Source organism: Canis lupus, chromosome 18 (genome assembly GCF_003254725.2).
Source record: "Canis lupus dingo isolate Sandy chromosome 18, ASM325472v2, whole genome shotgun sequence".
NCBI lineage: Eukaryota > Metazoa > Chordata > Mammalia > Carnivora > Canidae > Canis > Canis lupus.
In genome coordinates, this window is record NC_064260.1 from 21,468,161 (window position 1) to 21,495,484 (window position 27,324).

General features: G+C 38.8%; 1 protein-coding gene across 8 annotated transcripts in view; it reads right to left on the reverse strand.

The window, feature by feature from the left end:
• CACNA2D1 (calcium voltage-gated channel auxiliary subunit alpha2delta 1) overlaps nucleotides 1-27,324 on the reverse strand; it is a 476,780-nt gene that overhangs the window by 101,266 nt on the left and 348,190 nt on the right. For all 8 annotated transcript variants that reach the window (XM_025449554.3, XM_025449559.3, XM_025449557.3 and 5 more), the window contains exons 8-10: nucleotides 18,598-18,667; nucleotides 16,358-16,408; nucleotides 14,051-14,150 (exon numbers count right to left, since the gene is read on the reverse strand). In XM_025449554.3, the coding sequence (XP_025305339.1) occupies nucleotides 14,051-14,150; nucleotides 16,358-16,408; nucleotides 18,598-18,667 (221 nt within the window). The remainder of the gene's footprint in view (nucleotides 1-14,050; nucleotides 14,151-16,357; nucleotides 16,409-18,597; nucleotides 18,668-27,324) is intronic.

Consider the following 27,324-nt stretch of genomic DNA (forward strand, 5'->3'; position numbering starts at 1 on the left):
ATGTGTCACCAGAGTGCAGCGGCATGCCAGCATCTGTGAGTTTATTTGTGCCCTGGGCCTGTTTCCTAAGGATGAAAAACACAAACAAAACCCACTTCTAAATGTAAACTGTGTAACAACTTAACAAGTGTGCTTGTTACCATATGCAGAATAAAAAAGATCTGAGCTAAGAAAACCGTGCCCTGGTCTGGGAATACGCGAGACCTATTTTGGAGGAAAAACTAACATTTCAAGCACACGAGGCAGGGAAGAGTCTCTAGCACGTCCTTCTTGCAGACACAGTGCAATTTCATATTTAAACAAACCCGCATTGACATTAGCTGGTGTCACACCGTCGAGTCACAAACGGGGAAGTGCGTGAGATTTCACACTAAACTTAAAAGCTGATCGGTGAGCCTCAAAGATTGCGCTTCATCTCCAGACTGTTCTGCAGGCATCCGGCGGCGGCGGCCGGGGAGGGGGAAGCGGCCGCGAGCGGATGTGAGCTCGGGAGCAGGTGCCCAGCAGGTGCCCACGTCGGCCCGGCGCTGCGCTGGCTGCGGCTCGCACCGCTCCCGGCACCTGCGTGTGCACCTGTCACCTCCGGCTGCTGCTCACCGACTGGCCGCTGGGCCTCGAGCAGGCCGTGGGTATGGACACTTGTGTCCCACAGCTGACAGCGGATGCTCTCAGAGGTACTGCGACTGCTTCTTCCTCTGCGTGTCAGGGGCCACACTATAAGGACCCCAAGTCAGAAAGCCTTCCAAGAGGACGGGAACGACAGCCCTTCCCGGCACCCCCACACCTGCCCCTGCACCCAGGTCCTGGGCAAGGAGGTGCGCGGAGCCTGGAGCAGCTGCCCATATCCGGGTGCCGACGGCTCACGCCCCGGGCACCCTGGCCCGCTCCCCCTCCTCGCCCCGCGCCAACGTCAGGATCCCACCGGGCCGGGCGGGGCAGGGGGCGGCGAGCGCGCCAGTGGGGCGGGGGGGGGGGGGGGGGCGGCCGCTGCAGGGCTCAGGGGGGCGGCTCGGCAGCCTGGGTGCGCTCCCGCCAGCAGCACCCGAACCCTCCGGCGGGGGTGAGGGCACAGCTGCCGGGCCACTCCCTGCCTCCCCCAGCTTTCCCCAGGGCCCGGCGGCCTGTCGTTTCTTTCCCAGACTCTCCAACACCTTCAGTGGGGACAAAAAGAGGGGCAAAAGATTTAAAAATAAATAGATTAGAAAAAAAGAGAGAAAAATACATGCAACCGTGTGCACGTGCACACCTATAGCATGCATGCACACACGCACCAGGACATTAGAAGTATATTTTGGGGATCCCTGGGTGGCGCAGCGGTTTGGCGCCTGCCTTTGGCCCAGGGCGCGATCCTGGAGACCTGGGATGGAATCCCACATCGGGCTCCCAGTGCATGGAGCCTGCTTCTCCCCCTGCCTATGTCTCTGCCTCTCTCTCTCTCTCTGTGTGACTATCATAAATAAATAAATTTTTAAAAAAATTTAAAAAAAGAAGTATATTTTGAAGGTTTTGCCTTAGAATCTCCATCCCATTACTCAATTTCTATTTATTAAGAAAGGCCTAGCTGTTAAAGACAAAAGTATATTTTTGCTTTTCTCTTCCCAAAACGATGTATAATGATTAATTCTCCTTAAATGTATCAATTTCAGGCATGTTGCACCCCCAAATATAGTATGGTAACTAATAAAACTCAAGAATCTCTTCTGAATTATACAGTTCATGTGGTTGACATTAAATATTATATAAATGCAAATAAGAGCATGCGAAGTTGACAGAAGCAAAGATAAAGGATGAAGAAAGAAAATAAACATATAAATTTTGTCAGAATAATCTAATCCGTATGTGCTTTTTCAAGCCAAAATATGGAAGCATTTACTAAAAGAATCCCTCCACCAAAACAAAACATTCTTCTTTAAAATGAATAATAAAAAAAAATAAAAATAAAAATAAAAAAAATAAAATTAATAATAGATGGTGGCAGAGCAGGGGCCTCAGCTCAGCCCCCCACTCCCCACCCCCCCACCCTCAGGCCACACCACGCCACCTGCGCACCTGCCGGGCCGCCCGGGGGGACAATGGCCTGAGCCACATGCACCTGCTGCGGCTGCCAACCAGGTCGGAGGCGGGGGAATAAAAAAAAAAAATCGAGGAGGGGGGACCCCAGGAGGAGCCGGGCTACAGGGCAAGGTGGGGGACAGGAGAGCCCCGCCAGGAGGCCCAGACCGCGGGGAGCCCGGCAGGACGCGGAGGGGCAGGGGCACTCCCAGGTCCCGGGGTCACCACGGGGAGAGGGCGGGAGTCGTTGGGGGGGGGCAGAGGCCTCACGGGTCCACAGCTCCCCCTGAGCCCGGCACCTGGGGGGGGCATCTCCCCAGGTGCACACACCTGAGAGTCAACAGAGCAGCCACCACCTCCCGCCCCCTCCTCCCCCACCCTCCCAGCACCAGAGACTAGCTGGAAGGATGGGGCAAGAGCGAGTTCTTGACCCAGCAGCGCTGGAAAGCTCCAGGGGCTTTCATATTTCTTCTTCTTTTTTTTTTTTTAAAGTTTCTTTTTTTTTAAATTTTTTATGATAGTCACAGAGAGAGAGAAAGAGAGAGAGGCAGAGACATAGGCAGAGGGAGAAGCAGGCTCCATGCACCGGGAGCCCGATGTAAGATTCGATCCCAGGTCTCCAGGATCGCGCCCTGGGCCAAAGGCAGGCGCCAAACCGCTGAGCCACCCAGGGATCCCCGTATTTCTTCAATTGCAGGTCTTAGATATATTTTTCACTTCTGGATTCCCTTCAACATACTCAATTTAATTTTTGGAGATATACGAGATACAGTTTTCTCTTTTGGGTTTTGTTTTCTGGTCTCATTTTGTTCTACAATGGCAGAAGTTAGTACCTTCTAAAACATGACGAGCATTAACCCAGAACCCAGGGGAACACCGAGCTGGTTCATTCTGCAAGATTATCTTCTCTCTCCCTTCCCATTCTGCCCCCCTCTTTTATCTCCTTTATGTTGTAGTGGTCACTGTGGGGCTCTCTACAAGTATTGCTGGTTTATATAAATTTGGGACTGAACAACTTCTAATATACAGAACAAAATACACTCAGAGGATCATCCGCTGGGACATCTCAGGTAGACTACATTCTCCCTCCACTACAACTTCTTCACCACCACCATCTCCCAGTGTCCCCCCTTTTTTTCTTTTTTTCCTCTTTACTTTTGTTTTCTATTCTTTTTTACTTTTTCTTTTTTCCATCTTTGGGATTTTGGGCCTTTTATTTTTTACTATTTTGTTTTAGGATTTGTTTTTCACTTTAGTGGTCCTTTTGTATTATTTTGTTCTAATCTTCCTTTTCATTTTCTGGTCTCTGACCTCATCAGAATCATCTAGGGTGTATTTTACTAGGTTGTGGTTGATATTCTTGACTCACCCCACTCATACAGCCACTCTGCACTGAGAAAAATAAGTATAAGGAAGAATTGACACAAAAGAAAGAGGCAGAAACAGTACTTTCTGGCACAGCATTACAGGATATGGATTTCAATACAATGTCAGAAAACCAATTCAGAAGCACAATTATAAAGCTAGTGGTGGCTCTGGAAAAAAAGCATAAGGGGATTTAGAGACTTTGCTACTGCATAATTTAGATCTAATCAGGCCAGAATTAAAACTCAATTAAATGACATGCAATCCAAACTGGATGTCCTGATGACTAGGTTTAATGAGGTGGAAGAAAGAGTGAGTAACATAGAAGACAAGTTGATGACTAGGAAGGAAAGAGAGGAAAAAAGAGACAAATGATTAAGAAACCATGAGGAAAAGTTAAGGGAAATAAATAATAGCCTAGAAGGAAGAATCTACGTATAATTGGGGTTCCAGAAAATGCCAGGAGGGACAGAGGGCGAAAAGTATATTTGAACAAATCATAGCTGAGAACTTCCCTAATCTGGGGAAGAAAACAGGCATTCAGATCCAGGATTTAGAGAGGTACCCCCCCCCTCCGCCAAATCAATAAAAACCATTCAACACCTTGACATTTAATAGTGAAACTTGCAAACTCCAAAGATAAAAGAGGAAATTCTTAAAGCAGTGAGAGACAAGAGATTCTTAACTTCCAGGATAGGCAGAAACTGAAAGAATATGTGACCACCAAACCAACTCTGCAGGAAATATTAAGGGGGACTCTGTAAAAGAAAGAGGAAACCCAGAGGAACAATCCACAAAAATAGGGACTGCATAGGTAATACGATGACACTAAATTCATATCTTTCAACAGTTACTCTGAACATGAATGGGCTAAATGATCCCATCAAAAGATACAGGTTATCGGACTGGATAAAAAAACAACACCCATCTATATGCTGCCTATAGGAGACTCATTTTAGACCTAAGGACACCTCCTGCCTAAAAATGAAAGGTTGGAGAAACATTTACCATTCAAATGGTCCTCAAAAGAAAGCAGGGGTAGCAATTCTTATATCAGATAAATTAAAGTTTATCCCAAAGACTGTAGTAAGAGATGAAGAAGGACACTATATCATACTTAAAGGGTCTATCCAACAAGAGGACCTAACAATCATGAATATTATGCCCCTAATGTGGGAGCTGCCAAGTATATTACTCAATTAATAACCAAAGCAAAGACATACTTAGATAACAATATGCTAATACTGGGAGACTTCAACACGGTGCTTTCTGTAAATGACAGATCTTCTAAGCACAACATCACCAAAGAAACAAGGGCCTTAAATAATACACTGGACCAGATGGATTTCACAGATATATACAGAACTTTGCAATCTGAACGCAACTGAATACACATTCTTCTCAAGTGCACATGGAACTTTCTCCAGAATAGACCACATAGTGGGTGACAAATCAGGTCTCAACCAATACCAAATGTTTGGGATTGCCCCCTGCATATTTTCAGACCACAATGCTTTGAAACTAGAACTCAGTCACTAGAAAAAATTTGGAAGAAACTCAAACATGTGGGGGTTAAAGAGCATCCTGCTAAAAGATGAAAGGGTCAACCAGGAAATTAGGAAAGAATTAAAATGATTCCTGGAAACTAGTGAAAATGAAGATACAACCGTTCAAAATCTTTGGGATACAGCAAAAGCAGTCCTAAGAGGGAAATACATCACGATACAAGTCTCCCTCAAAACATTGGAAAAAACTCAAATATACAAGCTAACCTCGCACCTAAAGGAACTGGAGAAAGAACAGTAAATAAAACCTACACCAAGCAGAAGAGAGATAATAAAGATTCGAGCAGAACTCGATGAAATAGAGACCAGAAGAACTGTAGAGCAGGTCAACAAAACCAGGAGTTTTGAAAGAATTAATAAGATAGATAAACCCCTAGCCAGCCTTATTAGAAAGAAAGAAAAGACTCAAATAAATAAAATCATCAATGAAAGAAGAGAGATCACAACCAATACCAAGGAAATACAAACTATTTTAAAAATGTATTATGAGTAGCTATACGCCAATAAATTAGGCAATCTAGGAGAAATGGATGCATTTCTGGAAAACCACACGTTACCACAACTAGAACAGGAAGAAATAGAAAACATGAACGGGCCAATAATCAGGGAGGAAATTGAAGCAGTGATCAAAAACCTCCCAAGACACAAAAGTCCAGGGTCAGATGGCTTCCCAGGGGAATTCTATCAAATGTTTAAAGAAGCAACAATACCTATTCTAATAAGCTCTTCCGCAGGATAGAAAGGGACAGAATACTTTCAAATTCATTTTATGGGGCCAGCATCACCCTGAATCCAAAACCAGACAAAGACCCCACCAAAAAGGAGAATTATGGACCAATATCCCTGATGAACTCAGATGCAAAAATTCTCACCAAGATACTAGCCAATAGGATCTAACAATACATTAAGTGGATTATCCACCATGACCAAGTGGGATTTATCCTCAGGATTCAAGGTTGGTTCAACACTCATAAAGCAATCAATGTGATAGATCATATCAACAAGAGAAAAAACAAGAATCATATGACCCTTTCATTAGATGAAGAGAAAGCATTTGACAAAATACAGCATCCATTCCTGATCAAAACTCTTCAGAGTGTAGGGACAGAGGGAACATTCCTCAACATCTGAAAAGCCATCTACAAAAAGCCCACAGCAAACATCATTCTTAATGGGGAAACACTGGGAGCCTTTCCCCTAAGATCAGGAACATGACATGGATGTCCACTCTGACCACTGCTATTCAACATAGTACTAGAAGTCCTAGCCTCAACTGTCAGACCACAAAAAGAAATAAAAGGCATTCAAATTGGCAAAGAAGAAGTCAAACTCTCCCTCTTTGCAGATGACATGATACTGTATATAGAAAACTCAAAAGACTCCACCCCAAGATTGCTAGAACTCATACAGCAATTGGGCAGTGTAGGAAGATACAAAATTAATGCCCAGAAATCAATGGCATTTCTATATGCTAACAATGAGACTGAAGAAAGAGAAACTAAGGAGTCAATCCCATTTACAATTGCACTCAAAAGCATAAGATACCTAGGAAAAACCTAACCAAAGAGGTAAAGGATCTATACCCTAAAAACTACAGAACACTTTCTCAAAGAAACTGAGGAAGACACAAGGGATGGAAAAACATTCTGTGCTCATGGATTGGAAGAATTAATATTGTGAAAATGTCTACGATACCCAGGGTAATTTACACACTCAATGCAATTCCTATCAAAATACCGTGGACTTTCTTCAGAATTGGAACAAATCATCTTAAAATTTGTGTGGAATCAGAAACAACCCTGAATAGCCAGAAGAATATTGAAAAAGAAAACCAGAGCCAGGGGCATCACAATGCTGGATTTCAAGCTGTACTAAAAGCTGTGATCATCAAGACAGTGTGGTACTGGCACAAACACAGACACAGAGATCAATGGAACAGAATAGAGGAGCCAGAAATGGGCCCTCATCCCTATGGTCAACTAATATTCGACAGAGCAGGAAAGACTATCCACTGGAAAAAGGACAGACTCTTCAATAAATGGTGCTGGGAAAATTTCACAGCCACATGCAGAAGAATGAAACTATATCATTCTCTTACACCAGACATAAAGATAAACTCAAAATGGATGAAAGATCTAAATGTGAGACAAGAATCAATCAAAATCCTAGAGGAGAACACAGGCAACATCCTTTTTGAACTTGGCCACAGCAACTTCTTGCAAGATACATCTATGAAGGTAAGGGAAACAAGCAAAAATGAACTACTGTGACATAATCAGGATTAAAAGCTTCTGCACAGCGAAGGAAACAAGTCAACAAAACTAAAAAACCTACAGAATGGGAGAAGATATTTGCAAATGACATATAAGATAAAGGACTAAGATCCATGATCTAGAAAGAACTTATTAAACTCAAGAAACAAGCAATCCAATCATGAAATGAGCAAAAGACATGAACATAAATTTCACCAAAGAAGACCTACACGTGGCCAACAAGCACATGAGAAAATGCTCCGCATCACTGGCCATCAGGGAAATACAAATCAAAACCACAGTGAGATCCCACCTCACACAGTGAGAATGGTGAAAATTAACAAGACAGGAAACAACAAATGTTGGGGAGGATGTAGAGAGAGGGGAACCCTCTTGCACTGTTGGTGGGAATGTGAACTGGTGCAGCCACCCTGGAAGACTGTGTGGAGGTTCCTCAAATAGTTAAAGATAGAGCTAACCTACAACCCAGCAATTGCACTGCTCGGATTGACCCCAAAGAGAGATATGGAGTGAAACGCCAGGACACCTGCACCCAATATTCATAGCAACAATGTCCAGAACAGCGAAACTGTGGAAGGAGCCTTGGTGTCCTTCGACAGATGAGCAGATAGAGAAGCTGTGGTCTATGTACACAATGGAATATTCCTCAGCCATTAGAAAGGACGAATCCCCACCATATGCTTCGACGTGGATGGAACTGGAGGGTATGATGCTCAGTGAAGTAAGTCAATCAGAGAAGGACAATCATCATATGGTTTCACTCATTCGGGGAATATAAGAAATAGTGAAAGGGATTATAGGGGAAAGGAGGGGAACTGAGTGGGAAATATCAGAGAGGAAGACAAACCATGAGAGACTCCTAACTCTGGGAAACGAATAAGGGGTGGTGGAAGGGGAGGTGGGTGGGGAGGGTTGGGGTGACTGGGTGACGGGCACTAGATGGGATGAGCACTAGGTGTTATACTATATATTGGCAAATCGAACTTCAATAAAAATTAAAAAAAAATAAATAAAAATAAAAATGAATAAGAAATGTAGATTTAAAAACAATTTCTTTGCTTTCATAACCTAATCATATTCTTAGAATTTCTAACAATTCTAGTATTTTGGAGTTTGATTTAAATATTCAGATTTCACAACGAAATTAGTAAATATATGTTATTTTTCCCTAGCATTCATTCAGCCACACAACTTTGTGGTTACACATAGACTCACAAAGATGCCCGTGCTCGCATCCTGTGTTTCCCTTAGAAAAGATACTAGAACTCTGTTTCTTTATCTGTAAAATTAAGAATGGTAGTAGTGTCAACCAAACAATGTAGTTGTAAAGACTAAATGAGTCATCACAGAAAACACAGAGAATAGTTTCTGTCACAAAAGCAGCATTTAGAAAAATAATACTAAAAATTCCCCACGACTTGTGATTCATTGAAAGTCAATACACAAATACGGTAAACAATGAACACACAGCTACCTTAGATCTTGGTAGATCTACTGATTTCTGAAGGGTAAATCTCTGGCTGGAATAATAAGATCACTTAAAATCATTCAGTGACTTTTCAAACATGAAAATCTACTCATGATTTTTCTGAAATAATTGAACAACAGTATATAGTTAATAAAAAATTCAGGGTATAGTTGACAAAAATATCTTTATGGTAAATAAGAACCATAAATGATGTAAGGAAATTAACTAATATAAAGAAGCTAATATACAGGAGCTGAGACCAGTAATAAATTTTTCTGGGCGTAGAGTGGGAAATCAAGATGGCTTCACGTTTCAAATTTGGGCATAGTATGTGCTTTTCAGAGTCGCATAATTAAAAAGGAGGCTGCATTTATTGCCTTTTCTGGTTTCTCTGTAAAAGTCAGGGCAATGACAGGCAAATATGGGACTGAACCTAAGTACAGAACATCTGGGTAGATGCAACTGTGAACAGTGAACTTCCACATTCCCCTATACCTTCTGAATAGGCTTGGCTCAACACAAATGTCCTACGTGCCATGTAGGGTGTAAAGGTCAGGTGGTGCTCCTACCTGGGTCACAGTAAGAATTTCACTAAACCTAAATCTATAGCTACTCTCTGGATACTTTGGATTTCTCAAGCCAGTAAAACCAACATGCAAGAAAAAAATACATCTCCTGGCAGAGTTCCAGCTGACAAGGAGATGGCCTTGAAGGCCGTTGCTACGTAATGTGGGAAAGGAGAACCAAGCATAAAACTCAGCGGACTCATCCAAGCACTTCCAAGCTGGGTGAAGACTGTGGACAATTGCGGGAGCCACCGTGCAACAGACATACAGGGATCATGGATTCACAGGCGTCTGGGTTTAAAGGTCGGGCCATTCCACTAGACAAGCCACTGGCACTGGAGTTGGGCAAGGGTGCAGGGAAATTAGAAAGGGTATTAGAGGAGAAAACAGATAAATATAAATTATGAACTTGGTCTAACATTAGCAGCCCACCTTCTTGATATATTCTTGTCTGTTTTGTTTTGTTTCAAATTGTAACCAGTCACCATATTTAAGGATCAGTTCTGGATATAGTGGACACTGGTCAGTTTTCTATCTATCATTACTGACAACTTTTGGTCTCAGTTTCCCTTCTTGTGGCCAGAATCTATTCTGCCCTCCAATGGGAAAGGCTGGTGCTTAAAAGCCTGGCTCCTTGGTCTTCAGGCAGAAGAACTTTCAAATTCATATTCTAAAAAGCTTCTAGGATTCTTTAGGATGATAAAGTTCCTTTAAATGAAGTTGAGATCCTTTAACTGGTTCCACCTTCCTTCTCTTGACACAATTCCACAGTCCTTCGCTGATAGTGTTTCCTGGGATCCTGTCCCAAATAAATTATCACCTTGGAATCCATGAGAGAAGAAGCCAGTTTAAGATACTGACTATATTTAATATCTGCTGGCTTTATAAACATTTCATTAGATAGATCAAATCCATACCAAATTTAATGTTTTTGACATCTTTATCTTTTGTTATGCTTTTGTAATGAATGATAATTTTATGTACAAATCAAACCAAATAACTACTTTTCTGATCATTTGAGACACCAAGCATTACATGTGACCTGTTCACATTTTGTTGAGTACATGGTGAGTTCACACACTGAGCAGAGTGTTAACTGAGACTGGCATGAATCAGATCTTATGCAGTATCAAGTTTTACTAAATAATACCACAGATACAGACAAGGTAAAGGATTGCTAAAGGTTAAGGGAAAGCAGAGAAAGATCTAGACCTGGAGAGTGTTTCCCCAGGAATTATGGGCTGAATTGTATCCCCTCAAATTCATATGTTAAAGTCCAAACTCCTTGTAGCTCAGAATGTAACAGTATTCAAAGATAAGGTCTTCAAAACAAAACAAAACAAAACAAAACAAAAAGATAAGGTCTTCAAAGAGATTGTTAAGTCATAATTAGGCTACTAGGATAAGGATATAATTTCATAGAACCGGTGTCTATATAAGTAGAAGAGACACCAGGAATGGGCATGTACAGACAGATGACCACCTAAGGCAGCAATAGGGCTGCCATCTGCCAGCCAAGGAAGGAGGCAGCAGGAGAAACTGACCCAGCAGAACAGTGAGAAAATCAACTTCTGTAGTTTCCACTATGCAATCCATGGTATTTTGTTGTGGTAGCCTTAGAAACTAAAAGACTCAGTCATACCTTACCATGCTGGAGACACACATGTGGCCCACATGAAAAGAAGTCTCAAAAAGAGTTTTGAAGACTTTCTTGCATATATTACCCATGGGACATATCTAGGAAGTCTTGTCACCTCGATCCTGGGTTCTTTCGCTATCTTTAACCAGTGACATCCAGCTAAAAGCATTTTGGTTATAAGTCTTTTTCCTCTTATAAACATCATACATTTAGTTACATGGAGCCCTGGTTAACATAGAGATTGTATGTGCTTCCCCTGACAACTCTGTTCCTAGAGGTGCCCTTCCAGGGAAGGGAAGTTGTTTTAATTTCTCCCCCTCCCATGTGATTTCAGGGACAGAGCTGTTCTTTTATATTCAATACAAAATGACTTCACCGCAAATTGTTCACATTCATCTCTGCGAATATAACCACTTGAAATGTGAAATTATATCCACCAGTAAATGGTCATGAAATTTAGTTATCTATTTGAGACAGAGTGGGGTGGGAAGAGGGAAAGGGGCAGAGGGAGAGTGAGAAAGAGTCCTAAACAGACTCTGCACAGAGCCCATTCCAGGGCTTAATCTCGCAACCCTGAGATCATGACCTGAGCTGAAACCAAAAGTCAGTCATATGACCAACTGCGCCACTCAGGTGCCCCTGGTCATGAGATTTCTTGCCTACATTCTATGAATTGAAATGAGGAATGGTAAAATTCATTTTGTCCTGTTTTATTTGCCTCAGAGTTCACACTCTTTAGCTATGCATAGAAGGTCTAATACGGTTCTTGGGAAATGTGACATTTAAAATAGCACACTGACATATGTACTAGTTCTTGCATTAATAAATAACACTTTGAATACATAATACAGTATTATAATTACAAAGATTAGTAGGATACATATTATCCATGGAATTTTCTACATACCTGGAACAAATAACACTAAAATTTATATGGAATCACAAAAGACCCTGGAGAGCCAAAGCAATCTTGAGGAAGAACAAAAATCTGGGGATACCACAATCCCAGATTTCAGGATATACTACAAAGTAATCAGAACAGTATGGCACTGTCACAAAAACAGACACATAGATCAATGGAACAAAACAGTCCAGAAATCTTTGCTTATAGGGGCAATTGATCAATGACAAAAGAGGCAAGAATATACAATGAATAAAAGAATGATACTGGACCATTTTCTTTTTTTTTTTTTTAATTTTTATTTATTTATGATAGTCACAGAGAGAGAGAGAGGCACAGAGACACAGGCAGAGGGAGAAGCAGGCTCCATGCACCGGGAGCCCGATGTGGGATTCGATCCCGGGTCTCCAGGATCACGCCCTGGGCCAAAGGCAGGCGCCAAACCGCTGCGCCACCCAGGGATCCCTGGACCATTTTCTTGTGCCATACACAAAAATAAGCTCAAAATGGATTTAAGACCTAAATGTGAGACCTGAAACCATAAAACTCCTAAAAGAAAATATAGGTATAATCACTTTGATATTGGCTTTAGCAATATTTTTCTAGATATGCCTCTTCAGGTAAGGGAAAGCAAAATTAAACTGCTGATACTAAACTAAAATACAAAATTTCTGCACACCAAAGGAAACCAACAACAAAACAAAAAAGCCACCTATTGAATGGGAGAAGATATTGAAAATGATATATCCAATTAAGAGATTAACACCAAAACATATAGCTTCTACAATCCAAAACCCTTCCCTCAAAAAAAAAAAAAAAATCACACATAAAAAACAAACAATTCTATTTAAAAATGAGCAGAAGCCCTGAATACATTTTTCAAGAAAGGCATAGAGATGACCAACAAACACATGGAAGGATGCTCAATATCACTCATCATCAGGGAATGTATATCCAAACTGCAATTTTTTATCACCTTAGACCTGTGAGAATGGCTAACATGAAAAAGACAAAAAAAGTATCAAGAAGTTGGTAAGGACATGGAGAAAAAGAAGCCTTCATGCACTATCGGTGGGGATGTAAATTGGTGTGGCCACTGCAGAAAACAACATGGAAGTTCCTCAAATAATTAAGAGCAGAAAACTATAGGATCCAGTAATTCCACTACTAGGTATTTACTCAAAGAATATAAAAACACTAATTCAAAGATATATGCACCCCTATGCTCGTTGCAGCATTATCTTCAATAGCCTACATATGGAATTAACCCAAGTATCAACCAAAAGACGAATGAATAAGGACAATGCAAGATACACACACACATAACACACACAATGGCATATGACTCGGCCATCAAACAGTGTGACATTTTGCTATTAGGGACAACATGAATATACCTAAAAGGTATTATGCTAAGTGAAATGCCAGGTAGAGAGAAACAAATACCATATAATCTCACATATATGTAGAATCTAAAAAACAAAAAAAATGAACAAACAAAAGACAGACTCTTAAATACAAAGAAGAAACTGGTGGTTGCCAGAAGAGAGTGGGTAGGGGGGAAATGGGTAAAATAGATAAAGGGGATTAAGAGGTACACACTTTCAATTATAAAAAAAAATAGGTCACAGAGATGAAAAGTACAGCACAGGGAACATAGTCAACAATATTATCATAACATTGTATGGTGACAGATGGTGACTGCACTTATCACTGTGAGCACTGAGTAATGGAGAGAATCGCTGAATCAGTACGTTGTATGCCCAAAACTAATATAACATTGTTTCTTAATTATACTTCAATTTAAAAACCATAATGCATCATGGATATGTGTCCAGTGTAAAAAACAATGAGTATTAAACAGAAAATTGCCATATCATTATCCTTCCAAGTTGTTACTTATTAGGGGTTACAATAATGTCAGTGAGTAGAGGGGTTCACGTCATCTGTTCAAGCTCCTTTGAGTAAAGGGAGATTATCGGCAGTGTTTTTGTCTTCATTATTACTTTAATTGCTTCTCTCCTAGGTAAAGCCTTAGACATTCAAAAAGGATCTCAGCATGGAAGTTTTTGGAGAATAGGGCAGCTCAGTAACATAGTCTTATAATAGATCAACATATCTCAGCCTATCAATGATAAAACACTATGAAGTATTTAAAATCCGGGGGGGGGATATAAATTACAGAATTAATTCAGCAAAAATGCAGTCATCTTATACTTACTGAAGCAACATTGACAAAATCGTCATCTGAGAGGGTTTCCAACATTTCGGAGACAGATGTTCGGATCAGTTTAAGTGTCAGTCCACTAACACTTCCACTCCTATATATATAAATAAAAAAAAAACAGAGCCATAAGTACATATTTAAGGAACTCCAGACAGCCTAAGGAGACTTTTGCACTAACCCTAGGTCATTTAGATAATATTTATATAATTTTGACTTTAAAAATTAGTAGAGAAAATCACATTTTAGACACAGTAGAAGTAAATTAAAAAGATTCTTCTCTTTCCTATTAGCATCAGAATGTGTATGTTTCTAACTACAATGATGAAAACTGCATGTCCAGGGCTGATTTTAAGAAACTGTGGATACTCGTGGCATATTTGCTTATTCGGAAAATACTGAATACCAGTTGTTAGCCATGTCAGAAGGAGTTTTCCTATTACTGGTCTTGGTACCAACCAGGCTGGATATTTCAGTCATCCAACTTCCTCCTCCATCTCAACTTTCCTACCCACTCAGACAACTTGCTTCCCTTTTCTACTCCATTTCACAGTTCCCATGGAGGAGGCCTCCTCTCCATCTTCTCTCCACTCTGCATCAGGTGCATCTTACCTCAAGACCCCGAGCTTGGGTAACAGCCCCTCTATCCAGCTCTTAGTCTCTACTCCTCCCCATGCAAACAGGTGAAAATTCTGGAAACACACCTTCTCCTAATACCGTTAATAGCTCACAGTGACCTACTAACTAGCCAGTGACCACAGGAGCCCTGCATTCAGAAACTTTCATTCTCTCTCTTTTCTTCCATCTGCTCAACACAGTTGCCCCAGATGTTCTCACCTAAGCCACTTCATTCCTGTCATTTCTTCCAGTGGAAATTCCCTTCTTTCTCCTCTCCTCTCCCACACCCACCTTGGGAAATCTTAGCTTGAAGGAATCAATTCTAATTTTATCTCCTTAATGAAGTCTTCCCCGACACTTTAAATCAAAGTGCCCTTTCCTGTAGACTCTTAGTGCTACGTCATACTTCACATCTATCACCTTCTACAATTATTTTAGTTACTTGGGAATACGGTTTAGCCTCACTAATACTTGAATTTCTTTTGAGAGACAACTTACTCATCTTTCTCTCTAGATTATCCCAATGTATATAGGAGACCCTCCAGACATGTCTGTCAAAATAATCTTTTAAAATGGTATTTCAACTTCATATGCATTTTTGATCCTGGGATATGCATATGGGTTCTGATGATTTTAATATGAAAAATTATTTCTAGAAATTACCATACATTCAATGAGATTCTAACATATTGAATCATCCTTTAGATTTATACCTAAGAAGAATATCAAGGATTCTTCTAACATATGATGGAAATGCCACAATACTTTAATTAAAATATGTTCTGATTTAAATACATCTTAAGAAATGAAATGGGAATCAACATGTTAAGTTATAGGTGCTGAATTCATTTATCTTCTCTTTCTCAGGCTAGGTGATAGGTTTATAACTTGTTTCCTTCAGATAATTTTTTAAATGTTTTCAAATGTTGATACTAGCTTGTGGTATGGATTCAGCTGCCTACAAAACATTGGATTTTCTTCCAATGTGGCAAAGAATATAAGAAGATAAAGCTTTTCTTCTCAGGGAAAATAAGCATTTTATACCTCATGTTTTGAACTCCTTGGTATTGCTCTTAAAAACTAATTTTTTTCTATGTTCTACAATTTCATTTTAAATCTTAATACAAGATTACACACAAATACCCCTTAACCTGTAGCAATGTAAAAAATAAACAAAATAACCAATTGAAAAACCCATGGAATTCCTTCCTATATATCAGCATTTTCCTTAAATTGGCCTTTAATGTATTTGATATTTATCTTTTTGTGACCAATCCCTACAAGTTATTTGAATCATTAATGACTAAGTGCCAAAGTCTTTTTCTTTTTCTTCTTTTTCTTTCTTTCTTTCTTTCTTTCTTTTCTTTTTTTTTTTTTTGGGTAGTAGGAACTGCTAAATTTTAGTAACCATATACTTTAATCCTGTTTAAAATATAAAGCAAAAAAATTAGAAACAAATGAGTAATTTTTCAAAAAAAGTTCAAAAAATTACTTTAGAACTATGCCATAATTTTCAATTCCAACATATATTCTTCATATTTTCATAATTGCCTGGATATAAAAATCATCTTAATTGTTCTTTGACCTTTTTTTTCTCAACCTATTTCTTAGTACCAACACATTACTGTTCTCTTCAAATCCTCCCTATATTTTCAGTATATAAACATAGAATATTGAACTACTCACACATCAACCAGGATAAGCATATCTTTAGGTGATGCAGCTCCTTGGATATACCTGAAACAAATACCATATGAATATTTTTTTCTCTTGAAAAATATTAAACACTGGTATGTTTTGAATTGTTATTTATTGATTTATTAGATATTTTCCAACCAAGACCCTACTTCCATTCTATCTCAGTAGACAATGTGCTTTCATTCACAATTCTACAACGCCGATTTTCAAAAAGCTATATTTAACATAATAGAGATGTCAGAGGCAGAATATTTAAAATATGTTTCACAGATATAACAAAAGATCAAGAAATGTGTTCTAATATTAGAAGCAAAAGAAATTAACCCTTGGATGTATATATATATATATATATATATATATATATACCTTTTACATTTGAAATTCCCATTAGGGAATTATAAGATTTTGTCCTATTTTTCAATGCAAAAAAATAAATAAATAAACACAGAAATAGCCAGGTGGTCTAGGAATGTGAAAAAGCAAATACCAACAGACAAGAGATACTAAGGGATAATACAAAGGGATAATGAAGTAACTTAAAACGGACTAACATATAACATTACCATGAGTTTCAAGTTGTGCCTCTCAGAACTTTAGAGTGTCCAAGAATCACCTGGAGAACCAGTCCAAAATGCTGATTCTCACACAGAACCCCAGCCCTACAGATTCAGAAGCCCTGCCTAGTAAAGCAAATCTAGGAGAGTTGTGTTCAGACAGTTTAGTGACTGTAGAAGACAGAAACAATTGCAGGCAAATGATTCCCAAAGTTTATGCTGCCTGGACACCATCTGATGGAGTTTGGGGGGAGGGAGGGTTGACTTACCTACCAGGAAGAGCTGAACCTGAACTGGACTTTTTAGTTATTTCTGAGGCCTCTTTGCCCTCGACTAAATCTATCTTTTCAAAAGCCTGCTGGAAAACCTGCCAATTCGTTTTCAGACATCCAACACAGTGAGTATCTACTCAGGACTATGTGTTCATGAGACGGTTTATAATGTGCACCAAGTCCCTTTCTCTGCCAGAAGGTGAAAGGGGCAGGTCCGCCAGGATATTCCAATGGAAGGCAAATGTAGTTTATGTCCAGCATCTTAAGTATTCCTGGCATGCTTCTCTATGGGAGATGAGAGGACAGGATAACAGGTTGGCACCTTGGTTCTAAGGTTTCCCCCAAAACAAGTTCCTAAACCCAATCTATGTGATATCATAGTCTCAGTCTTCATTCAGCAACTCAAAGCTTGAGGGCCACCAAACCTAGAGAAATATTTTTTAGAATATTATGTGGATTAATAATATCTAGTACTATTATATGTGGCTAGTGTTCAGTAAATTGCTACTGGAATGCTTAACAGGACATTATAAAAGTCTTAAGTATATTTCTTTGAACCAATCATCATGAATCTTGGAATTTGTTTAAACTCCTAGCAAAAAGTTAGAAATAATGAAAATGTCCAATAATAAGGGATTTTCAAAATAAGCTACCATATAATCATGCCTCTAAAATGACGCTAGTGATCTCTCTTAGGCATAAGCATTCAAAGGTGTTGATATGAAAGAATTGGTTACAAAGCAGTAAATTATATAAAATGTGAATTCATAAAAAAAAGACACAGCCACAGACTCAATACATTTTTTAAAAATGGAAATAAAATGAACAAGTTTAATAGTTGTTTCCTAGTGAGTGCAATCATGAGCTATCTGGTATTTTTTTGAGTTATATGTTAGGAGAATGAGTTGCTTTAGTAGTAAGGAATAAAAAAGGCTTCCTATTGGGAAAATGAAACCTAAGCTATGTGACCATAACTAGGGGCAGCTTTTACCTTGGGGCCAGTTCTCATTAGTTCACTGCCAGAGGCAAACTGTCTTCTACTATATCTAGACACTTCATTAGAGCTCTACACCAAGCAAACTGGGAGCTTTTCAATAGAAATCCCCAGCAGCTAAAAGAGATTTAGAGATGACATTGAATATAAAACTTAAAACTTAGTCCATTTGAAATCATTTGATAAATCATTTCAACAATTTTCATTATTATTTGCTCACTTAAACTCATTATCTTCATTGAGATTTAACAGTACTTATTTATCAAAAGAAAAAACAAACACCAGAGCTCTTTAAAATAATTAGACAATATTATTATGAAATAGAAAGATGCCTTTTCAACTTTTTAACAAAAAAAGTAACTTGCTTTTGTCTAGTTTACCTTTTTATGACTACCTAAAAATTCTTACCATGGTCTTCTCCGTACATCATAAAGATCAATCTTGTTTGGAGTTCTACTGTTATCAACCCATGGAGAAGCTAAAAGAGAGAGAAAATGAAACTTTTTTTTTTTTTTTTTTTTTTTAATATTTTATTTATTTATTCGAGAGAGAGAGAGAGAGAGAGAGAGAGACACAGGCAGAGGGAGAAGCAGGCTCCATGCACCGGGAGCCCGACGTGGGATTCGATCCCGGGTCTCCAGGATCGCGCCCTGGGCCAAAGGCAGGCGCCAAACTGCTGCGCCACCCAGGGATCCCGAGAAAATGAAACTTAAAAAAAAAAATAAATAAATCAAAATATTACATATGATCTAGAAAGATATTTTCAAAAGTTACAAAACTCTACTGACACATTCCACTTACCAGAGCAATAGTTAAAATACAAGTTACTTAAAATGGAAAACAACACAACAGTATAAAAGAAAGTTAATGTAAGTCAATTTTCTTTTTTCACATTGTTTCATAAATGACTTGTAAACACAGAGATTTTCTGGATGCTAACTTACAAGTTTTCCTAGGTGTTCAGAGATTATACCTTTTACTTTCCCTCTACTAACACAAAAATTTTCCTTAAAAGAAAATCATTTGCCACTAATGGAAACTGTACTTTCAATTACTTAATTTTTATATTTTCATTCAATGTCATACTATCTTGATCTATAAAAAGACACTTATTTCTCTTGAATTGTTATGTAATAGGATGACTTTTTTAACCTTATTATTCACATATTTGATAACGGCCACAACATTTGAGATTATAATTAAAAGGTTAAAGTAAAATTAAAATAAATCCATGAAAACATTTTTTCCTTAAATTTATTTGAGTGATTTGAAATGATTCAAGTACAAATTCAGGAATCCTGTGTTTCAGAGCCTTTATCATTTTGCAATCATCAGGGAAAAAATTGTCTAACTCCATTGATTTTTAAATGCAATTATTTATACTTATTTTAACCAAATCTAACATTTTAATTAAAATTAAATGCTTTACGCATACACATACACGCGCAACTTAGACCTAATGGAGAATAATAAATGTTAATAAATCAGATGATAATTTTATGCTGAAAATATCCTCCCCTTGAACATATGACTCTTAGGAAGATTTCCATAATAATTCTCATGACCTATACCTTCCAATCTATTTTGCATTTTTCTTTATTCAAAACTATGGAAATCTTTACCGTGAACCAGATTTATTAGCCACCTACGATAATTTGGCCAATTAGTATACATCAAAAAATAACTTCTGAGCCTCTCCTTAATTATAAAATATCTTTCTCATTAGTGACTACATTATAAAATAACATCATTTTAAAAGACTAACCAATTTATATAAAGCAGTTTAAATACAGCACTCCTCCAACAACCACTTACAATATAGTCAATGCAAACAAAAGGATAAATTTACTTTTATTCCTACAATCTGCACTTGCAAGAAAACTTATAGCCAGTGAAATAACATTTCACTTTGCTTTTGTTTTTGTGGTAGCACTGGAATAAAGCAATGAGCACGCTGGTAGACATGCCAGTTCACTTTCAACTAGTCCTCTATAATACCTGACTCCCCACGCTAGGGTCTGGGTGATAACTACAAATTGAAGTGAATGATATCCTTTCAGTACAATGTTTTGCCATTTATACATTTATTGCCTCCCAGCTCCAAATTCACCCATTTATCTTGCTCTATGAAAATGGATCTGGGGTCTTTAAATATTTTTCTTTTACCAAGGAGCACAATTTTAAGCTTTGTCAGCAGATGATGAAAGAGAGACACTCAAAGAGAAAGGTGTTTTTGCTTCCTGCTTCAGATTTGTTTGCTGAAAGGCCCTTGGAGCATGTGAAGCTTTCCTGGTGGCTGGCTCCTGCAGGGCATTGTATTCTCCAGAGCTCAACTCCTGCAGCTTGGGTAACTTTTGTAGGGCTCTCAGATTCTCCAGCAAAAACTGGCCAGCAGTACACCCTGACTACTTTTGTTGTGGAGTGCCTCTGATGAGACATTTTGAACCCGAAAAGATGAATTACCAGCAAACCATTCTCACATGACGCCACAGCAACCTTTCAGTCATTTGGTGGGCCATGACCAGTCTGTATACGAAGATCTGGATCTTGGGGGGGGTCGGTGGCTCAGTCAGTTAAGGGTCTGCCTTTGGCTCAGGTCATGATCCCAGGGATCAAGCCCTGTGTCTGGTTCCCTGCTCAGCAAGGAGTGTGCTTCTGCTTCTTCTTCTCCCTCTGCCCCTCCTCTGGCTCTGTGTGATCAACGTGCTCTCTCCCAAATAAATAAATAAAATCTGGATTTCAGTCCAGAAGCACAGGGGGATTGAGGTTGCTTCCTCAGGCTCTCTACCTCAATTCCAGGGTTTGTTGTTATTACATATTACATTATATAATACCATACCTGGTATTCCTATTTTATTCAGAGTGATCTTTACTTCTAGTCAATCTTCCAATCCCTGTTATAACAATTCGTTATTTAAAAATATTAACTTTTGGGGCACCTGGGTGGCTCAGCAGTTGAGCATCTGCCTTTGGCTTATGGAGATATCCATGGGATCCTGGGGTCCTGGGATCAAGTCCTGCATCGGGTTCCCCGCAGAAAGCCTGCTATTCCCTCTGCCTGCCTGTGTCTCTGTTTCTCTGTGTCTCTCATGAATAAATAATTTTTCTTAAAATTTAAGTTTCAAAAAAATTTTTTTCCAAGTTTCAAAATTTTTTTTTTCCATGTTTAAAATACTATGTTTTCTCTCCTGATTGGATTCAGACTGTTAGAAATGATTGAGAGAGATAGATGACGGAAGTGGCATTAGGCAGCACTGCTAACCCCACAACCACCATGAGCTGGAAATGGTTAAGCAATGAATTTGTGAAGTGACTTGAAACTGAAATTTGAAAGTCATGTTTAAATTAGATTTCTGAAATCTGCAGACAACATTCATCTAAAATTTGTTTTTGGTATAATTGCTAAGTGAAATTAACTGTGATATGTGGTTCTATGCTCCATAAAATTGGTATCTTTAAAGACAGCAAAAAGGTTTGCAATTTATAATATGAGCCAGACTATTAAATTTTAATATGGTTTATAAAATTAGATCATTTACATATTAAAAATATTAAGAATATTCTCTTAGAAGTCTTCTGAGATATTTACTATTAGGAAATATCCCTTGATTATACTAAATTAAGATATTTACATTATGATAAAATTAAACAATGTACTTTCTTCTGTGATATTACCAATTAATCTGTTGTAAAATCCCATTGTGGCATTTAAGTGGTACATTATTTATAGAGCCTTAGAATTGCAGATGGTCAAAGAGTAAAAAAGATAATACCCATATACTGAAATTGCCTGATATAATCAGATTCTTAATGATTCATAATGAAAGATATGTGTTTTGAGAGGAAACTGGAGCTGCTAAAATTCCTGTAAAAAGGCAAAATGGTATTCATTTTAACTGACTTTAGCTTTCCACTAAGATTTTGGGATGACAGGAGTAAGACGTAGAGTCCAAAATGTGGGCACCTTACTTTTGAATGCCATGCTTAACGGTGAGGATGTTTATGAGAATGTTTTCTCTATACAAAAATGAGCTTTGGGCGTGTCTTTGGTCAAATCTGCGGGACTACAATTCTACCTCACATGATATTCGGGGTGTGCTATGCTAGCTATTGAATCATGGACTTCAAAAGGTATTTAATGCATAATTACTCAGAATATTGAAATGTGAGTTAGAAAAATATTCTTGAGAAAATATGCAGATTGTAGAGCCATTTTCTGGTTAATATGCTCTAAAAATAATATGGGTACAGTTTTTCATTTCAGCTGCTAGGAAATAATAAAGCACATAATGAATTGAGGGCTGATTCTCTTGATAGAAACACCACTTCAAATGACAGCTAATCGCATTTCCCATTAATGAGTGCAACAGCACTTTTCTAATTCTAATAGATTGTGCATTTTTGGTCACATGAAAAGAAAAAAAGTAAACTTCACATATTCAAAAATGCCTTAGAACCCAACCCTGGTCCTAAGGCCTGGATCTAATTGGTGTTATGTGGATCATTACTTTGAGCTTGCCTCAGTTATCTCTTACGGGTTATTAGTGATGGTTCTGAATTGTAAGCCATGATAATGAGTTTGAACTGTTTTTAAGCCCCAATCAATTAAATAAATGTGTAGTGTACGGCTCATAACATTTCCAGGAATCTGAATGTTGCTGCCCAAATACTACTGTCCCAAAATGAATTCTCCACATTCTCTAATTTATATCACGGCTCCCATATGAGGGTCCAGGATGAGTCTCATTAACAGGCTGAGGGTTATGTACCCACACGGAAATGCCAGAGAATCTAGAAAGGCAAATAGCTGGCCTCTTCAGATTCTGTGTTACAAAATGGGCTCTGTTATCCAGTAAAACTTTTAACCTGGGAAATACCCAAAACATGGAAAAAGAAGTCTATCCCTTATGGTAACACAAAATAACCTAATGAACATCTCAAATCTTGCACAAAGCACAAAGTTCATCTCACATGACGAGAGCCTAAGTTAATTCCTAGCCACAGAGGCATAGATTCTGCTTCAAGCCAGTAGTCAATGGCCTACAGCTGGTGGCACTTCTGCCTTCTTCGGTACTTGGTTTCTAAAGTCACTTAGGAAGTATGGAGAAGGCATACCCAAGTCACAACAATCTGAGGCTTGAGTTGACACCTGTTACTATCACTGATATACTACTGGTGCTGCATAGACACAGAGGAGGTCTGACAACTATTATTTCCTGGCCAGGCATCATTTATTTCCAAAGGCAAAATTTCACAATAGAATGAGAAGACACAACTGTGGAAGGCAGCTAGGAGCCTTGGCCACAAGTACAGATGGACCACTGAAATATGAATAATGTCCACTACTCTACCAATGAACTTTCTGTTTTCAGCAGTGTTTTGAGTAAGCCATATTTAAAATGAGAGAGATGAAGATGGGCTAAGGTCAGAACCCAGTAAATATAAAAAAAGATGTTGGATTTAAGAATGATTTCTAGACTGGGGCACCTAAATAGCTCAGTCAGTTAGTTACATAATCAACTTGTGATTTCTGCTCAAGTCATGATCTCATGGTCATGGGATAGAGCCCTGACTCATGCTTTGTGCTCAGTGGGGAGTCTGCTGGACATTCGCTCTCCCTCTGCCACTCTCCTACCCCATATTTTTTTTCTCTCTCTCTCTCTCAAATAATTTTTTTTTTTTAAAGAATGACTGCTGTACTAAATCTTAGGACTGAGACTGCTAGCACAGGAAACTCATAGAAGAAAATAAGGAGAAGCCACCCCACTATTTTTTTATGCTATTTGTGTTACCAAAGCTAGACTGCAGAAATCTTGTCACGGTTGTAACCCAAAAGCAAGTTTGGGGCTCTAGACCTGCTGCAGAAAGAGCAGGATATGAGAGCTGTCGATCCTCAAGCACGACCCTCTTTGGATGTGTCAGAGGATACAGACAGAAGGACAGACAGAAGGACACCCCCAGAGAACACTACCAGGAGCAGGCACATGGGCTAGCCCAGGAATTTTCTTTATCTAAGAGTAGGGGGTCTTTGGGTTTCTTATCTGAGGAGTTGTAATATATACTACAAACGTGTGACTGCTCTGTATTTCCTACTCTCTTTTTTCAAATGGGATTTTTACAGTGGCCATCCAGAAGTCAGTATCCTCATGTGTAAGATACCTGGGCAATAATGGCAACAGGGTGGAAGGAATGACTGGTACTCTGCTGTATAAACAGTCCAATTAGGAAAAGTAATATCCACATGATATTTCATGGGAGAATTTCATGCCACCCAGAGATCCCGGTTCTTACCTGGATGTACTAACTTGCTGGGGCTCTGGATTATTTTCTATGGAAAGATGGTGGGTGTGTTCTATGTGTTGGGGCGAAAAACACACAGGTACTGGGATGACAGAGGGACAGCCTGTGACAGGGCTTTACAATACTCTTTTTCTCCATTCTCCTAGTAACAGTACAGCCTCAAGTTTTAGGTGATTAGCTACAAGAAACTATATTTATCAGTGTCTCTCACCACGTTGCGGCCATGTGATGAAATTCTAGTTAAGAGCATTTGAGATATGATACATTTACAACTTTTATGGTCATGCTGCTTGCCTTCCACAGAGTTTTCCCTTTTTTTCCATCTAAACTATAAATGTAGTGGTACCAATCCAGTTTTGGTCATACAGATGAGGCCCAGGACCTAAGGAATGGCAGGTGGATGGACCACACTGTCTACAACTCATCTACCTATTAGGTAAGAGTTTAACCTGAGAGAAATATACAGTTTCTGTCACATTAGCCATTGTTTAAGTAACTGAATCAATAATCTGAGAGAAGTCAGAACTCTACCCCATTACACAGACCTGAACATAAAGGAAGCAAAAGCTTCACAAAGTCTTTGAAATCCACTTCACTGTTTTTTCTTACACTCCTCTATCTTCTTAGAGTATTATTTTGGCCGTGAGGAAACTGCTTATTGCTTGTATATTTCTACTACTAAAATCTAGTTAATTTTCATGTCTTCATCTTTCATCTATCAATATTGAATTTGGGGGCACACATTCTGGTCCCCAAACAATTGTCATTTCCCAATCAAGTTTTTCAAAAGCTCAATGACTGAAGCTTTATCACACACAGCCACCGATGAGATGCACAGGCAGCAGGTAAGACTGGGAGGCACGGGAGGCACCATCATAGGAAGAGTCTATCCTCTTAGCTGTCCTTTAAAATGGTCTTGTCTGATTGGAAACAGCCGAGTGTAGAACTTCAGAAATGAGTTTGGAGCTAGCCCGCCTTGAGTTTTCACTGGACACATTACTTAATGTTATTCAGTAAAATGAGAGTAATGATTCCTATTTCTTACTTCCAAGGGTTTATAGTTAAGGTTCAATGACTTATACACACAATACTTTGAATTAAGTTGGCACCTAATGGACAATCATGTGAATATTAAAAAACGGTATCACTGGGTCACTGGAACTGATTATAGAGAGATTTTCAAAATAGATTATTATAAGATGTACTTGGATTTTAGCTGCTTAAAAGCACATTCCTATGACTAGGGCTTGGAACATCATACCATTTCCCCATCCTACTCCATCCCCTAATGATGCAGACTGCTGTAATAGTCAATAAAATCTCCTGGAATCTAAAAAAAAAGGACTATATGAGGTCACTCCAGAAACTCCGTGGAGAACACTGGCATAGATCAAGGGTGTAGATGAGAAAGGTGTACAGGCAGGGACCTAGATAATTGGAACACTATGTTCTTGGTGCTTTCCATCTGTGTTTTGTCCTTGTTTCATTTTATTTAGAAACTTCTCTTTATATTCTGATACTTGTTTTCAGTTCTAGTACCTAGAATAAATAATAGAATAATAAATACTTATTAATAATAAATAATAAATACTTATTATTCACTACACACACACACGCGCGCGCGCGCGCACGCATAGCCATTGCTACCAGCAGTTACACTGCAATGTTTCTTAAAAAGAATACATACAAAATAAATTCAGAAGAAAGATAAAATTGATAGCTATTATAACCGAGACAAAAAACAAGTTCTTTGACAAAACAAAGGATTGCTTTTGGGAAAGCTTTCACATGAAAGGTGGTACTTATTTATAATCTATCTTAAATGATTGATAAGATGCCTATGACCAGAGATGGAGCTCTAGCATCAAAGCATTAAGACATATGAAAAGCAAAGGTAGGTTGTAGAGAATAAAACAAATAAAGGAGAGAAAAGGGCAATGTAAGAGCACGTGATCAAGGCTGAAATAAATAGTAAATAAAACTGGAGATGAACATTGGGTCAGAGTCTTGGAATGATCTAAAGCCCACAGTCAGAGACCCAGATGTCACTAAGTAAACAATGCCAGACTGTATAATTTTACTTGAGAACTCATAACTTAAATTGTGTTTCAGGGATGCCTGGGTGGTTCAATGGTTGAGCATCTGCCTTCGGCTCAGGGCGTGATCCTGGGGTCCTAGGATCAAGTTCCACATCGGGCTCCCTGCATGGAGCCTGCTTCTCCCTCTCTCTGTGTCTCTGCCTTTCTCTCTCTGTCTCTCATGAATAAACAAAATCTTTTAAAAAAATAAAAAAATAAATTGTATTTCAGATAACTTGTTAATATACTGATCAGCTATCTCTTTACATTGCATTTTAATTTAAGGTGTTTATAATTTTTTCTCCCACCTGTCAGCTCCTCCAGAGCAGAATTCACTCCTTCTAATATTTGAATTCTTAGGATATCTTGCATTCCTTAGAAACAGGATGTTTGCTTTTCTTACCATTTTCCCCCCTTCCAACCCACACTTGATAATATTGATTCAATTAATGAAATTGTTTTGGGATTTTAACTTAGTGACTGAGCGATGAGACTTGATGTTCAGATGATATCACTGTTTTGGCTTGAGAGTGCCTTTGCTGCCACCATGCAGTATGTCCAGACATTTCTCTAACTTACAGATAAATAAGCAGCACTAACTCACATGCAGATACAACGTATCAGAGCCCAGGACAAATCACTAGTTTTCAGAATAAAAGCACTTATTACAAAGTGATTCGCTGGTAATTCTACCGATGCCAGATAACCTACGTAAAACGTTTTCATTTAACAAAGAGGGCTATTTGTCAGCAGGAGC